Source organism: Colius striatus, chromosome 5, assembly GCF_028858725.1.
Source record: "Colius striatus isolate bColStr4 chromosome 5, bColStr4.1.hap1, whole genome shotgun sequence".
Taxonomy (NCBI): domain Eukaryota; kingdom Metazoa; phylum Chordata; class Aves; order Coliiformes; family Coliidae; genus Colius; species Colius striatus.
The window spans coordinates 15,392,767-15,410,138 of NC_084763.1; the positions used below are offsets into that span (position 1 = coordinate 15,392,767).

Sequence of the window (17,372 nt, forward strand, 5' to 3'; positions counted from 1 at the left end):
ATATCTTGGCATAGTTACAGCAATGATAAGATTCATACTGTTTCTAAATATGCTACCATCATGCCCACTACTCTTATTGTTGAGAAACCTCAGCCCCACCTCTCACCTGAATTTGTTTGAGTTTCCAGGCATGTTCTTTTCTGAAATGTCCACCTGTCACTGATATATCAAAGGAAACTTTGTACTAAGAGCTGTATTTAAAATGGTTGACAAGAAAAACTGAACAAGAGATAATCAAACACCAACACTGCTTTGAAAAAAAAGCTTTCCCTCCCTCCTTTTATTTTTCCTCCTTTTTCTTTTCACAACAGTAGTAGAAAGAGTTTACTTTGAAGGAATCAGAAACAGGGTAAATCTAGAATTAAGTTTTCAAGAGAGAACTATTTAGGTTGTTACTCCTGTCCCACAATTAATAAGAAGTTTAGGATATAAAAGCAGCTTTAAGATGAAGGATTATATGCAAGTGAAAACAATGCCAAAGTAAAAAAAATAATTAGACAAACATGTAAAAAGACACTGCAGATCAGTCATGCTTTTATAGCAGTCCTTGTTACCATGTTCTGTAACTCTACTTTTAATGTTTCAAAGAAGGGAAGTCCACAAGCCTGAAGGACTTCCCACAGCCTCTCTGCTCTCCATAATAAATATTCAAATGGTGCATGCAGCATAACAGAACAAAGTAAAAACTCCGTGGGATACCTGACACTTGAAATTCAAACTACCAAAGTCATAAATTAAGTATATATGTGCTTGTGTGTGAGGCAGGGTGTAATGTTCTCTAACTGCTTCAAGGGCCTTATGTAAACAAAGAATAGAACAACTGGATACAAACGGCAGCTTTCTAGTGCAAGGAAAAAAAGTCTCCAATCAAAAAACCAAAACATCATAGCCTGAAGACGTTGGCTTATTCGGATTTAAAGAAGTGAGCAGAAATGATTTACCATCCTTCAGATGTCTGGCTCTGCTTTTCTGCCAGAGGTCGCTTCCCTGCAAGAGTGACTGCATGCAAAGCTGCTCCTGAATTACCACACTCTATTGACCAGTGAGTCTGTGGTAAACACATCACTGGTTTGGGGTATCACCATATGCTAATCTGAACTGCAGTGAACAGCAAGATATGGAAATCTTTTCAGCTGTCTGCATTTAAGAGCAACCAGCCTGAAACCAGAACTTCTGTATTTGCCTCCTGTAATATGTAAACACAGAAAAGTCAAGAAACAAGCAGTAACAAGGCCTTCTCTTCTTAGCTGCTGCTCTCATTGCATGCACTTCTACTTCACTGTCCCCACAGCACAGCTACTAGTAGATTTTGAATCTTTAAGCACACTCAACTCCATTTCTCTCCCTAAATCTGTTTTTTTCAATACAGTTCACAGATGTCAGACCTGCTTCAAACTACCAGGGTTAACTACAGATTAGTGGATCTCCCATGCCTAAAAGTGAAGATTTTAAAGCAATTACATCTCAGAATGGAAACTTATTCCCCATACACTAACTCCTCTGCAGGAATAGTGATTTTCTCTGCGAGATGAGCATGCTGCTAGACTGAAAACTGGTACAACTCCCAGACGTATCTAACAGAGTGTACCCACAGCCCTAGGACAGGCTAGAATTTTGTCCAAAAATTCAGTCAAATCTCCTGAGCAGAAGATGTAAATACCAGTGTAAAATACAAGGCACTGCTTGCTCTCCATCCCATTCAAACTCCGTCCCTGCCTTCCCTGCATTACAGAGGCTGAATCAGCAGATCAGGATAACAGTTCTGTCTCAGAGCATGGTCTCATCCATAGACATAGACTAAACTGAGAAGAGAGGACAAGGCTACTACACCAAACCATTAGCAGATGAGTAAAGCAGATAATTAGAGGGCAGTCAACTTGTCAGCCTCCAGCACCAAATTTGGAACTGCTTACCAGTCAAGCACCTTTGCAGTGCTCAGGTCACAGTTCATCACGGTTTAAGGGAATGGAAATCGAGACTGGGTCAGCTGCTGGTTCAGTGGAGGCAGCCACCACCTGACCCAGTGGACAGCTGGTAAAACCAATATCCAAAAATGCAGCAACCAACTTTGTTGAAGACTATCTGCATCAGACCTGCAATTTGTTAGCAGCGAGTGATGCCGCATGCACACCAAAGTTTTAAGGAGGAGAGCTTGAGGCAAGGTAACAAACCCGAAGTAGCCAAGGTTAAGTACAGGCTGTGCTGGCAGCAGGCTCCCTTCCAACCCAAGTGGTTCTTCTGCAAAACCTAAGTGTTTTCCTCTAGTTCTGTTTATATTATACCATCCCAATATACACAACCAACTAAATTATATTTATGTAGATAACTTCCACACCTTTTCCCCTTTCTCTTTCCTCTGATTTGGATCACAGCTTTCTTCAGCCTAGAGTTTTCTTCCCTAGAATGACAATGGTGCAGATACAATAAAGAGGTGTTACCAGTCTTTGTTCAAACACTCTTTGTTAAGTATTTCAGCTATTTACCTCCCACTCAGAAGTTCCTGTTTTCCCACCGAGGGGGGGAAGGGAAAGCCTTAAGCCTGTATAGCGATATGGCAGCTTTTTGTTTAAAAAGTCTGTGTGCAGTCAGAGATATTTAGTATGTTGTTCCCCTCCCCCCACCAAACACGATATTACCAGTTTCAAATCAGAGAGGGAAAATTCAAAAGAAAGACGAGAAATTCTTTAAAGAACTAAAAAAAAAAAATGATCTGACTACAAAAGTAGTATTTTGCAGGTATTCCCTTCTTCAGGCTACCAACTATTGCTATATATTAAAATGCTCAAATCCACACACATTGAAAACTCAACCCACTATCATAAACTGTGCACAAACACAGAAGCATGTAATGTAATCTCCTACTGCTGATATTACAGGTCTTAGCAAATAAAATCCAAGAAAGCAAAAAGGAATCAGGCACTGAAAGGCACCACTATCTGGGAGCTCTGCTAGTTCACATAAAGGGAAAAGGAAGAACACAGTATGCATAGTGACTTGCCTTCCATACAGGAGAAAGCGTATGTGATGAAGCAGGAAAACTATGGGACACACTCATTTGTTGGGCTGAAGAAATAGGTTTAGATTGATATTTTTGACGCTGAGATGTTTTGACTTCTAGGATTAAATAGCACCATGAGGCTACGGTGATGTGGACGGGACAAAATGCCAAATGCTTCATCATGAAAGAAGATATCTACTTGTACTGTGGGATACCTGACTTCAAACAAATGTATGATAGACATTTGCATTATAAAAGGGCATCCCTGAGAAATGGATCTGCACAGCTTCCCCTTTATGGGTTGTTGAGTCTCCTCCGGAGACATTCAAAATCCACCTGGGCAAGTTCCTGTGTGACCTGCTCTAGGTGGTCCTGTTCTGGCAGGGGGGTTGGACTAGATTATCTTTCCAGGTCCCTTCCAACCCTTAGGATTCTGTGATTCTCTGATCTGTTAGCTACTCTGTTCAAGCCAAAGAAGCTGCACATAGGAAATAGGATTCTTGGTAACAAGTGGGTTAACTGTGCCTTTCATTTTCCCAAAGTAAATTTTAGCACAGTAGGTAAACACAAGGGAAAAATGTGTTAATTAGGCTCCTCCTAATCTCGCTCTAATTTAATGGTACATTCCCATCACCAGAGTATTGGAGAGGAAAGGTCTGAAGGAAGGTGATGTCTTATTATACCATGGAGTTGGCAAAAGAAACAAGTGGGGAAAGTTTCTGGGCATACACTTTCCTTTGGCAAAAAAACGGAAGGAACAGCAGAGCCTCCCTTTTACCAAATGCTAACAAGGGGATAGGAAATGACTATCGGAAAGTCGCTGCTGGTCTTTAAGAGCCCGACAAACAATACAAGGGACCATTAGTATGTGCAATCTCAGCAGTAGATAGGCTTTCAGGTTCTTTTCATTTCATGTGCAGATATGTGGGGATGACTGAAGTCAGTGTGAAATTTGAAAGCAACAGGTTTTAATACCATCAAGAATTGATTCATTACAGCCTTCATAACTATACTATTTGTGTACATTAGATCTCCATCCTATCGACTCATCTTTACTCTTATTTTCATCTCTTCTCGGGGTCATCTTCTTGTTTATGTATGTCATCTGTGTAATCTGACAGAAAAAGCAATCACCACAAGTCAAAGTTAAGTCTTCTTATAAAACACATTTATTCATTTTTAAAACCCAAAACCTGAATTGAAGAGGCATTTTGAAATAAACCTCGATTTTTTTAAAGTGAAAAATACTTCAGACATAGTTCGTGGCGGGTTGAAGTGGTTTTGAGGGTTTTTTTCCCCCTGAGGCTAGCATTCCACTGTTCAGCCCAATAAGAAAGTGAAAATCAAATGTAACCAAGCTTAGAGAATTTCAACTCATTTATTGCTGTGTGCTCAGTTTAGTTTTAACTTGACATAGTAAAACACTTTCTAAGAGACCCATCTCACCTTTAACACATTATCTTGACTTGCTTACTTCAGGCAAACATTTGCTAGGTAGTTCTCTGTTAGTCCATAAACAGAATATCAGGTTCTTTGTATAAGCATCTGGTCATGTTTCATGACTACCAAGGTCTAGAAAGGAATCCCAAGTTAAAACAAAACGTTTGGAAACCTTATTCTCCTGGCTGAGATTTTTTTTGCTGGGAAGATAAACAGGAAGAATTCTATTCTACTAAGTCTCATCAATTGTAGTTCTATAGGCTTGTGTTATATGTTCAAAGCTTGTTTCATACATCTTTAAATGGAATTCATATTTCAAGCAGAAAACACACCACAAGAGAAGTCATCTCTTCAACTAGGTCATTACTTGCCTCTTGCACACTGCCTTTTAAAAAGTCAAGTCCCATTAATGCAAGAATCTACTCAAAAGAGTAAAATAAGGATTGTGGTTTTTCAAAACTCAATATAGTTATTTCCCAGTGACAAATGTCTTTCTGGCTGGTATGAATTTTATTTGGCACACAGACTGTCATTAGCCAAATTCCTGTGCATCAGGAGAAGAAAAAAAGAACACTAATAATGTATTCATTTGTACTGTGCTACATCTTAGTCACACCACAGGGAAGGAGAAATATTTCCACCTTGGAGGTCAACTGGCAATCCACAACAGTAAATAACTGTTGCACAGTCCAATGAACATGGCTTACACACACAGCTAGGCTTCAAATAATCAGAAATGCTAATAGAGATCCTGCTTTTCCACGCATCCTGACTTTTGTATATTGAAGAACTTTGCAGCCTTTAAAAAAAAAAAAAAAAATTAAAATCTCTCATTGAGGTTATCACAAGATTGTGGTAGGTCTGAACAAACCCCAGTCTGCCCAACCTGCTCTATGCGCATGGCTCAGCCAAAAGCATTTTTTCATTTAAAGGCAATCACCTTCCACAATGTAAAAAAGGTCACAGTATTCACCAATAATCTCCAAAATCACTGTATCAATATCAATGTTTCTAATATTTCTCTAAAACACCATTTTTCATAGTTTTATCCACCTACAGCTTTATGAAATCATTAAAGATGGACACCTTATATTGAGCAGAGACTATTCTTTCAGTTGCTTCACACCTCCTGTCCTGAGAGGCGATTTTGCCAAAGTCTTATAGTAGGACTTGCAATTTCAAAGTTGATTAACTGTGTCAGGTCTGAAGAACAGACTGGATGAAGGTCATGCAAAGCAGGCCTTCAGCAAGTTGTCCTGAGCTGCTGTGCAAGAAGGCATGAAGAGACAAAAAAACCCCTCACAATTGGAAGAGCTGGAAAATTAGGACTTGGGACAGAGGCAAAGACACTTCCAGTTAAGTGTACAACACTGCTGGAAGTAAGTTTTTCACACATCTTATCAGTAGTTAAGTATACATTACAGCATAGGCTGTAATTACATGACCACATACTTCGCCCTTCCTTGTAACACCACCTGCATGCGGCAACAAAAGGGAGAGTCTTCTTCAGAACTATTGCATTCCACTATCTTGCTTTCTACTCGTTTACTTGTGTGGCTTACAGACTTGCTCCTTGCATGGAACTCAAAGCCTTCTACCTGCTTGAGCTCTTTAAAAAAGTACCTTGAATTATCTCTCAGTCATTAGTACATATCTCTGTGAGATAAAGAAGCGTGGTTTCCCAATTTTACAGATAGCGTGTTAAAATTAAGGTTGAGTACTTCTTGCCAAATTTCACTGGAAAACCTTTTTTCCCCCTACACCACTTACTGTGGCATTGCATTTTGCGTTTTCAGAACATAGCTTTGACTGGCTGCAGTTACAACTGCTGAATAACTTCTTTAGCATCTCAGACCCAAAGTTTGAGATCCGGAAAACAAGGAGAAAAGCAAGCACACCAAAAAGTAAAGCTTACTTGTCATCCCACAGGAGCACTGTGGTGCAAGCAGAAGATAAGAATCAAATTTTCCAAGTAAGCAGTTAGCCAGGAGACTATCCTTTCTCTTTGAATAATCCCTTTCTTTACTCGGGACATACTTTCCTCCAACTTTGTATGCACAATATCACAGTCACTCCCAGAAAAAAAAACTCTCCTGTGCAGTGACCGTGACAGAAGTTTCTTGATAAAAATAATGAGCTCACACAGGTTTTTATTGGACTCCAGTGCCTGCACACAATCCAGTACAAAACCAACACTTCCAGAGTGAGCCTCAATTCTGATGCTTCTTAATTTCCCGAAACCTAGAATAAAAGTTTATTAGTGTTTTTTTAATGTACCTATACTCATGCTATCTCTTTGAAATCACATGTGACGTTACAGGTAACAAGGTACATCATGGTTCAGAAATTAAACTAAACCAAATCAGTGCAGATGTTTGTAATTTTGGGGGTGTTTTTTCCCCCTCTAAGGACTGAATAAGAGCAGCACACTTCACAACGTGGATGATGGTTGTGCCCTGAACCTCATTTGTTTATGCCTTCCAGTCTACAACAGTAGTAACAGGCGTCCAACCATGGAATCACCCTCCCCTCATCTGATCCTTGTCAGAGTCTGCCCTACAGGGGCTGTCTCCAGTTGGAGAAAACAAGGCTGATTTTATCAGCTGAAGTGTCATTTTAAAGGCACATTGCAGAGGTTTTCCTTTTGTTGAAGAGTGGTTTTTTTTGCTTGTTCCCTTACCTTTCAATGCTTAATTCCTACCCACAACACTCTCCATGTCTCCATTTTTACGTTTCTCTCTCAGAACTCTGCTGCCACATTCAGCTATTACCTGCTGCAGGAGATGCAGCCTTGGGAATAGCACTACTGTTGACTGAAGAAGCAAATGCTGCTAAAAAACTTATTAGAGGGATTCTTTCATGTAGTCAACTATACACACAGATAAAGAAAAAAACAAAAGGGACCCTGTTAGTGGTTGTACAGCTTCCAAGCTAAATAAACGGATTCTGTGTGAAACAATGTCACTTTGAATATATTTAAATCCAGACCTGGATATATGAGTCACATTTGAAGCTGATGATATAAACCAGTCTTGTTTTCAGGTATGAAGCATAGGTCTTTGACAGGTTTCCTTTCAAGTTGTGTACATTAGGCCATCAGCTAAACAAAAACAGCAATTACTGGAGTATGATCACAGAGCATACTTTCCCACAAGGCATCTTTACAGCCTTACCTAGGATTTTTCAATATATTTATTCTTTGTACCTAGATTATGGTATCTCCAAAGGTTGACACCATCTTGCTGATAATTACCACACTTGCTTAGTTCACCTCAGTTCTAAATCTGATTTTAGTGTGATCTCTTATTGCATCAGAAACATTGCACTGCCCAGAACAAACTGCTGGGAAAGCACCACTCTAACACTACCAATTTGTTGAAACTGGTTTTGTTTTGCTTTGAGGATTTTAGTCTCAGAAAATCTGTGGTTGCACTAACATCATTTGCACACCAATATATTGCAAAAATGAACAGTTGTAAACACTCAATGTTGTGCTCTAACTTGGCAAAACATAGTCACACCCAGAACTTACATGAGTCTGTGTAGCCAAGTCATCTGGTAAAACTTGAACCCAGTGCTAGTGAATGTGGAACCAAGACCCCAGCTTCTTTCATTTCCCTAACTTATGCTTAATAGCAAACCTTCCTTGGACTAGATCTAAAATCCTCTGAAAACAGTGATTTGACTCCTTCCTTACTCAAGTTCCTCCTTCACTAGAGTTTTATGAGTCTTACACCTGAGCTGCTCCTTTCACAGGCAGGTCAATCAGTGACAGCAGCTTCCACACGGACTAGCTCATCACATGAACAGAACTACCTCTCCAAAAGTCTGATGGACACTAAAATCCATTTGCTCTTTGACTCTAGAAAAATCGGGGTTGGTTCTCTGTAGGGACACACTTTTTACTGCTTTTCTGGAATTGAAACAGAACAAGTGCAGAAATATCCCCCTGTTACAATACATACTTTATCCAAAAGAAAAATGAAGCTAAAAATAATACATTCATATATAAAAGCAGGACCATTAGAAACCGGCTACGGCACTGTTCTTCCCAGGAGAAAACAGGAAAGAACAGCAGGCTGAATGAGAAGGCACTCTTCAAACAAGGGCAGTACATCACAACTCCTGGTACTTTTCCCATTTCAGAAGGCCTCAGACTCCCTATGAGATTTTTTTTGGTGCATTTGATAATTCAACTTTCAAGAAGAATCCTTAAGCCACTATTGCTCTAACCCTGCCTGTTGCTGCTATGCAGTTGGTGCAGGACATAGGACAGAGCAGACACACCTGCAGGCTCCTCAGGAATGCAGGAGCGCTCCCAGCATCTTAGGGCAGGAAGTGAAAGGCATCTGCTCTTACTGTAGAAGCAGCAGTTTGTTAATGGTTAAGACTAGGAGCTAAAAACTTGGGGGCTATTTATGATTTTGAAAGAGTCCTGTGTCACTCACAGTCAAGCTTTTTATCTTGCTCGCATTCTTACAACACTGTCAGCACATGTATCTCTCCATCACACATGGCATGGAGAACATTGTTTGGTTTTTTTAAGATAGGTATACCCTACTTTAAGACCTCTTATCTGAGGTCTTAACAGTGTGTAATAAATCATTTCAAGGAGAAGGCTGGAATCCCAGTGCAGAAAGAGGAAAAAAAGAATAGAACACGAAGGGACAAAAAAAAAAATCCCCAAACAAACCAACAATCACAGTGCAAAGGGATACATAAAGGTCTGGGATTGGTATTAATTTTATAACTAAACAGAGAATCAAGTACCTCCACTATTTGCTGTATCTGCTAATACCACTGTCTTCACAAGCAACTCAGTTGCCATAGTGCAATTACCCAGGGACGTGGGACTCTGAAGAGCCAGGGAGCTTCCATAATGATTTTTATAGGACCTGCTGGCATAGCTGGAAAAAAGCAGTTGTCAGGGATGCAGTCTCAATCTCTTTCCAACTGCATCATCAACCTTTGTCCTCAGACCATGATGGTTTTAACCTCAGCACTTACCCTCGTGAGCTACACACCCAGCCCCAGCTCTAAAGCTGAGCACCTAGGAAGCTGCACCTATTCCACTAGGAATAATGGGAGACCTCCACGTTTCACCAACAGACATGAGCTACTAAAGGAAAAAAAAACAGCTTGGGGTTGTATAAGTGTTTTCGTAGGTACAAAAGAAAGAAATTGTTTTCTAGAGTTTAGGAAGGGTGAGGGAGATTAAAGTTGGTGTTCCAGGGAGGAAAGGAGAAAGTTGATGTTCAAGTATGTCTTTAAAGCATTTTTCTCATGAAGAGATAATAACAATTCATACATAGTCCACCTTAACCTTGAGGTATTGTGAATATTTTGCATTTTTGACCTTTTGTAAAATACCTGCATTCAGCTTGAGAGGCATTTTCACCCTCTTACCCGTCAGTCCTAATGCTGTTTCTATCTGCATTTAAAGCACGATTCAGACATTTTCCAAAGCTTCTGTTTTCTTGCATCCCCTGAACAGTTCTGTCTTCCCAAGGAAACACCCTGATCTCATCCAGGAAACCAAAGACCTTTAAGGGAACAGAACTTTAAACAATGGTATGATCCTAGAGGAACACACATATGGATGTGTATATCACTACAATAGAGGCAGGTACACTAAGGGTTAGCCATAACAATGGTATCTAAAAAAGAGATTACATAACAGACCTCCATGAGAGTTTTGTCTAATCAAGAGCAAAGGAGAGAGCTTAGACTTTACATTGTGCATTTTCTTAATCATGCACAGGAAGACAAAGCTACTGTATGAAGTGACTAGTACAAGATACCTCTTTTCACTCATTAATGCGAAGTGAACTGTTTTAAGACCATGCTTATGTACATCTCCCCTAGGCAAAGCACTTGTTTGACACATCAGGAGGTGTCTCAGTGTTGTCAACTACAAGCAAGTAAACATACTATGACTGAAGTAAAAACTGCATTATAAGAAGAAAAAACAGAAATAACATCTCCATGGCTCCTGATAGAAGAGAAAGTCTTGATGCTACTCAGATGAGGAAAGGGGCTTTATGAAACTCCCTGTGTTTCTGAAGGCTATCCAAGAACTAGGGGTGCAAGAGGAGTGTGGGACCTACACACAAAACTCTGAACTGAGGTAAAAGCAAAGGAAAAAAAACAAATAAAAAGCTAAATGCAAGGAAAACTTAAATTATTTAAGTACATTTTTTGTCTTTTAGGTTTTTCAAGGTGATGGTCCCATTGTATTACTTCTGGGTTTTTAACATTTATATGATTTCATTGCTAACTTCATTAAAAACCTGAAGATCTGTAGAAGATTTTTTTATTTCCCTCAGAAAAAAAGGAGGGTAGAAAGCCTATTGAACAGACATTTGGACATGCCCAGTTGTGGTTGTGCTAACCTCAGTAACTTAAATCTGACATAAGTTTCAACATCTATTTAGTATTTTGAGACTCACCATTCTATTAGAATAAACAAATTCAACAAGACTTTCTCAATTAAACCATCAAAAGCCTTACGTTTGAAGAATAATGAAATGGTGATGACAATTCTTTTTGTTTTGTCCAGAAATGTAACTTCAAACCATGATTTTATGTGGTGCCAATAATGTAAAGAGTCTCCTATCAGGCTTCTATTTCAAGCATAAATTTTATTCTGGGCATTTCGCTCAAATAATAATCTGCATAGAAAAGCATGAAGAAATGCAACTGTAATTACAATTTACTAAAGTTTACACCACCACAGGCTTTTGCTTGCAGCGGCAGCGTAACCTTTCTGAGCTATGTAGTATGTGTTTTTGTTAAGGGCAAATAGATACAAGTCTTAAAATTATCAGGGCAAGTTTTACGAGATAGTATCGAGCAACATACTAGTGTGAACCAACAATCTGAAGGAATCAATGTAATTCTGCTAGAAAGTAAATATTTTTATAACTATATCCATAGCAACCACAAAACTCTCCACTTCAGCAAAGTGATCCATAATGCTTGACTTCAGAAACTGATTTAAAGCTCTAAGAAGGTAGCACTAGCCATCATTTATCTTGGCCATAAAATTCCTGGGAAGACAAATATATAGTCTTTCTGGGTCATCATTGTACAGAACAGAAACACTCAAAAGACATCTCTGGAAATTGCTGTACTTGGTTCTTTTGAAAATGTAAGTCCTCCTTGGGGAGGGGGAGGTGGGTTACACTATAGGAATATGTATCAATTACTTTCTGTATATATTTTTACCACAGTGTCAACTCAGATGGTCGGCATCTGAATTAAAGAATTTATGTAACGCTGCCTACATCTTAAATCCAGCTTTTCCCCAACAGGTCTCAGTGTGCAGTACAAAGATTTGCATCCATATCCTGTGAAGGGAGAAGTCATTCAGAGAAGATAAATTCATTGTTAGTAGTCCCTGGACAACTAAGGCCAGTGAATCCAAGCCTCCTGAATAAGAAACCCCTGCCCTGTTCAGCAAGCATCATTACTTCTGTAAGTAATCTATACAATCCTTCAAACGCCAAAGATCTGTTTTATGCCAGTTCTCAAAGGCCTCCCTCAGAAATCCAGTGGCATTTTCTATTTTGCTCTTTGCACTGAAACAAACTGCCTCAGTTTTTTCCTCAGTGAGTGTCAGGAAACCTCACTAGCCCTCCTGTTGCATAGACAGATGCAAAAGGCAATGACAATCTATCAGCACCAGGTAATTTAGCCTGCACTTCAGGCTGCAGTTCTGTGCTCATTTATACTGGATGTGTGCAGTATACGCCAAATGGCATTACAAAATGAAGCTGAACCATGTTTGGGTACATGTCTCCATTACTACTGAATATGCACAGTCAACCTCATTCCAGATTTACACTGGCTTTAAAGCAGTTACATAAAGGACAGATAATACCTGATCCATCATAAGACCCATCGTTACAAAGATAACTCATTTTGAACAAATTGGAAACAGTAGACTGAGCTAATAGCAGACCAGTGCCTTGCAGCATTGTAGGGAATCTCTTAGTGGGAGTTGTTAAACTGAATTTACTGTGTCACTAAACCACTGCCTCAGAGCAGAAGCAGGTTGGTCACTAACTAGCACACGTGGACATCTCTACAGCAGTTAATTCATGTTCACAGCATTCACATGAAGGAGGTATGAGCAAAAGCTGATCAAGAGCCTTCATTTAAGGGATTGAAAGAATTTATGTGCCAACTTTGTGCTTTCCATTCTCTTTGGTTGAAGAATAACACAGATCTGCTCTCTGCCAATACAGAGAAGAGAGCTCCAGTTTCAGTGCCAGGAGCTGGTCTCCTCTTGCTGCCTGCACATTGCTAACTGACAGCAGCAACAACCAAATATTTATGCAGCCCCACAGTGCAAAGTCTCTGAACATTTAGCACTATTGTTTAACATCCCTATTTCAGCTTTAACGTAGTATCTTAATGAACATGGGCTGTGGCAGAGGAGTAGATGCAGTGGTAAACAGATACTACAAAAACCAGTCCCCTTCCCTGACCGTCTCGTAGGTGTCTCCAGAGCTGAAGCAAAGGTATGCTCTTATTACAGCTGCTGTACTTCAGAGATTGATGCCTAGACTGAAAATGCTCTCTCAAGCTGCAGACTCCTGAGACTGAAATACAGACATGCACATGAGTCGGTCCCATTTACAGGTTTGCAAACCCTTAGCAGGAGGATTGTGCTGTGAGCTGGAGGATCAGTACTCAGAGTCAGAAACATCCTGAAGAGACCATCTGTGCTGGCAAGCCAGAACTTTGATGTATACAGGACGATACAGGCTGGAACAGACTGATTTAAGGTATACAACTCCACTACTGTTGAATATGCACAGCCAATTTTGAAATATGTATCTTCTGTAAAGCTAGTTATGATCTCATAAAGCACATCTCTCAGAAAGAAAAGAACATACAGAACTGGTGCAAAAGGTTTATCCAAAAACCAATGTCAAACATATATCTACAAAAGTATACACAGACAGACATATAAAAATCACTTATTTGGTGTTTTCATTTCAATTAATTCCTTATCAATGCATTCATTAACATGCTTTTCCTTTAATTTCATGAAAGAAGAGCTACTTTACCTCCTTTAGAAGAAGTGAGGTTAAGAAGCAGAAGTAGTTCCTCAAAGGCAATATCTAATAACACCATACCTGCCTTATTGCTTTCAACTTCATATTAAAACTGTCCTCCATTATTCCAAATACATTATCACAAACCTGTATGAGTTCATCTACACCAGAGACATCTGTTGGCTCCTTGGAACTGGCCAGGAACACATCGTCACATGATCAATAAAAATATCCATGTGGATGCCTGTTGTACACACAACTCTACAGTAGCCTACAAAATCAGGTAGTGCCGAGGTCTTTCTGAAGTTGGTAAATGTATTCTCAAACACTTATGAAGCGTAACCAAAGATGGATCTAAATGACAATATTAATAGACTCGGGCATCTCAAAATGGTGGTTGAAGATTAGTTTATAATTATTCCAAGAGTCAGGAACTTCTGATAGGAAATAAAGGCCCCCGAAGAACACTCATCACTCTCTTTAGAAAGGTAAACTACACGGGTATCATCACCTCTTGCCAAAAACTAGAAAGCACACTTCCAGCAAAAAGTAAGCCAGAGCCCATCCATGCGCTGTAGCCAAATTGCTCCACGTAAGTGCAGCTGATGCAGCATTCGAAACCAGGCTGAATATGTGACATTCCAGCAGGGCCTGGGAAAAGCCTTGGGCACCTCTCTAACAATCAACAGTGGGATTACTCTTCTGATAAAGGTTCATAATTATTTTGCAATTAGTAATAGAAAAAGAGTGGGAAAAAAAAAGCTTTCCTTTCAAAAACTAAAATTTCTTTATTCACAGATCTACCACAACTCTCACAGTGAAGTGAAATTCTGTGTATCTAACAATTGAAAAAATCCTATAATCACCTGCCTACTAAAGATTGCCAGAACTCCCATCCATGCTGGCATACAAGCTGCCAGTTGATTGCAGGCTCCCACTTGACACCCTCATTGCTACCTGCCCGCGAAGTAGCTGACACCTCAATGCACATCCTCTCTCAAGGACAGCACTGTCCCTATCAGAGGTCCTTACACTCCGTATCAGCCTCAAGCTTTGCTTGGTTATTTTAACTTTGAAGTCAGCAAAACCAACAGTCATTCCACTGCTCTGGTGAAGCACAATGTTTTCAAGCCTTGAAAATGGGTCTGGTCAGATCAGTTAATCCTTCCAGTGCCATCAATGCAAAAACATCATACAGGAAGCAAAAAACTTGTCAGGACAAATAGCTCTTTAAGTTCCTTAACTATTAACAGGCAGACTTGAACGAAATGTGTTCATTTTGAATGAAGGTGGTGAGTATTTCTTAACACCTTGAGAGCCAGAGAGGCCTGCAGAGATTCCAGTGCTGTGTCATTCACTGCCTACCACTAAGACAAATGACTAAAACCCACACTGCTCGGCCCTCTGTATGTTTGTTACCTGCAAAACATAAAATCACTACCAAACCCAAGAGGTGCTAGTTCATATCCCATTCTGCATAGCTGTATCTAATCAATGAGAAGCGTAAGGAAATACTTTTTTATTGACCTAGACAATAAAGATAAGTTGCCCAATTAGCTCCCGCAACACTGTTATCTGTGCATTATAAAGTATGAAGAGTATATAACCAATGAAGTTAAAGACAAGCCTCCAAAAACCAGATCCCAATCTGCCAAGACTATTTTTTCCCGCTACAAGAGGTGATGATAGGCAAGAGACGACACAGACTGCATGTGCCCTGCACTACTTTTGCAACTGGCCATAGTTTCGAGGCGGGAGCGTTGTGCCCGTCTCGGTAAAGCCACCCTTGCTGCCAAGCCGTCCCTTCCCTCCGCCTCACCGTCCTGCACGGACACATCGAAGCCGCATCAGGTGATGAACTGAGGGGAACGCGCCCACCCTCCAACCCACAGCGGGAACTCCGCATAGGGCTGATCGGAAACCCAGCTGGAAACCCTATGCCGGCCCGACGCTCCGCGCCCCTCCGCGCACCCCGACCCGGCCCGAGCGCTCCTCCATGGCCGCCGCCTGCCCGGGGTCACTCACGATCTCGGTCACCATGAGGAGCCCGGGCAGAGTCCGCAGGAACTCCCTGTCGTAAGCGAGGGTGCTGGAGCTGGCCGACAGGTTGGCGGTGAAGGAGCTGCTGGTGGTGGTGACCGTGTGGGAGCGAGAGCGCGGCGGCTGCTCCTGAGGCGACGGCACCGGCGGCTCCATCGTCGGCGCCGCGGGGCTGCCCCGCGCCTCCCGGCCAGCCCCGAGCGCGGCGGGGCGGAGGCGGGGGGTGGCTGCCGCCTGAGGGGCGGCGGGAAACGCGCAGCCGCTCGCCGCTTTATGTGGCCGCGGCCCCGCGGGCAGCCCCTCGCCTCAGCGAGGGGAGGAGGGTGCTCAGCGGCCGGCCCCGGGCGGAGAGGCGGGTCCGGGGGTGTGCTGCCCGCCCAGCCCTTCCGCAGCTAGCCCGGAGCCGGAGTGGGGCAGCCGGCTCACGGGGAAGGAGCGGGCGGGGGGCTGAGGGGCGGCGCTGGGGACCGGCTGCCAGAGCCGTTGTGGGGGACCCCTGCTCGGGGGATCCGCAGCGCTAGGGAAGGGCTCGGGGGAGGGGCAACGCGGGACCCCTCTGAAACCATTTCCCGACCTCCTGGACTTCTATAGGTGTCTGTCTCCAGTGTGGCCGAGGAGCCGGGTTGAGCCAGCCCTTCGCTGGAAAAACACTCCGCGAGAAACTGCCATTGCCTCAGGGGTGAGCACGGTTTGGTGGGGGGGGGTCCAGCCCCCGCCACCACCGTCCATCGAGGCTAGCACTGCTTTTTTCCGCGGGCAGCAAACGTTAAGAGATGTGCTGGTGTTGTCGGTTCTTGTCTCTCATGGCTGCCAGTGCTCATTGGAGGCACACTGTTAAGAGAGGAACCACTGTGAAGTGCCAGGAGATACCATAGACCTCATGGAGCTGAAAATGAGGATTAATCGAGCTCCTCTAAACAACTAAAAGTCTTCCTGTGCCAAAGACTTCTTAAAAGCCATGAAAGTCACTGGAAATGGAAAGTATGAGGTCATTACTGGCCTACTTACCTGAGTGTTGAGCTGCTCCCTAACCTATATTTTTAGTACGTTTCCAGTCTAGAATTCATTGCTGCCTTGTAAAAAATAATAATTTCTAGTTCATTTCAGAGCTTCTAAAGAGATCTTCCACTCTACAAAAAGTACGGTGCTTCAACAACACGCAAGCAGGTTATAGTTTCTTTCAACATTTGGGAAATCTCATTAGCAAAGCATTTGCATGTGTCTGCTCAGTAAAAATGAAGTGTTTTCCATATGTCTGGTATTACTGTCCTCAAGTTGTTTAATGCTGCTCTCCTGGCTAAGAAAGGAGGGATTTTGCAGTATTACCTTTCAGCAAGGAACTGAAGCAGCTACGAGGGAGGAGGGGAATGAGGATGGCAGAGTTTCTCCCAGAAATACAGGGAACATGAATTAGCCAAAGGAACTGATTCTCTTGCATGATTATGCCTCTGCTCAGAGTGTAATTGTGTCATAGCACTCCATGAGCTTCTTGGAATGTGTGTCTTGGCTCAGGCTCTGTGGAGTCTCCACATGCTCATAGACACTGGACACTTCATTTAAGATGGCAGAATAAATGTGGCAGTTTTGCGAACGCGAACTGAAGGTCATCACAATGAGATGCCAGCCGTTCAGCATATAGACAGATCATACAATTTCTTTGTGAGGAAAAGAAATGGACCATTAGCAAACCACACACTCAAACATCTCAATCAGGAAAGAGGAATTTTACATGTTTTGGCAAAACAATTGAGGATTTTTTTGGTGGTTACGGGCATTTCTGTATTGGTTGCATTCCCATTTTGTCCCTTTCTCTTAAATAAGAGATGATA

At 41.8% G+C, this 17,372-nt stretch overlaps 1 protein-coding gene across 1 annotated transcript in view; it reads right to left on the minus strand.

The window, feature by feature from the left end:
• CMTM8 (CKLF like MARVEL transmembrane domain containing 8) overlaps positions 1-15,878 on the minus strand; it is a 36,517-nt gene extending 20,639 nt beyond the window's left edge. The window contains exon 1 of the mRNA XM_061996969.1: positions 15,529-15,878. Coding sequence (XP_061852953.1) covers positions 15,529-15,699 — 171 coding nt within the window. The 5' untranslated portion in view covers positions 15,700-15,878. The remainder of the gene's footprint in view (positions 1-15,528) is intronic.
• Positions 15,879-17,372: the final 1,494 nt, after the last annotated feature.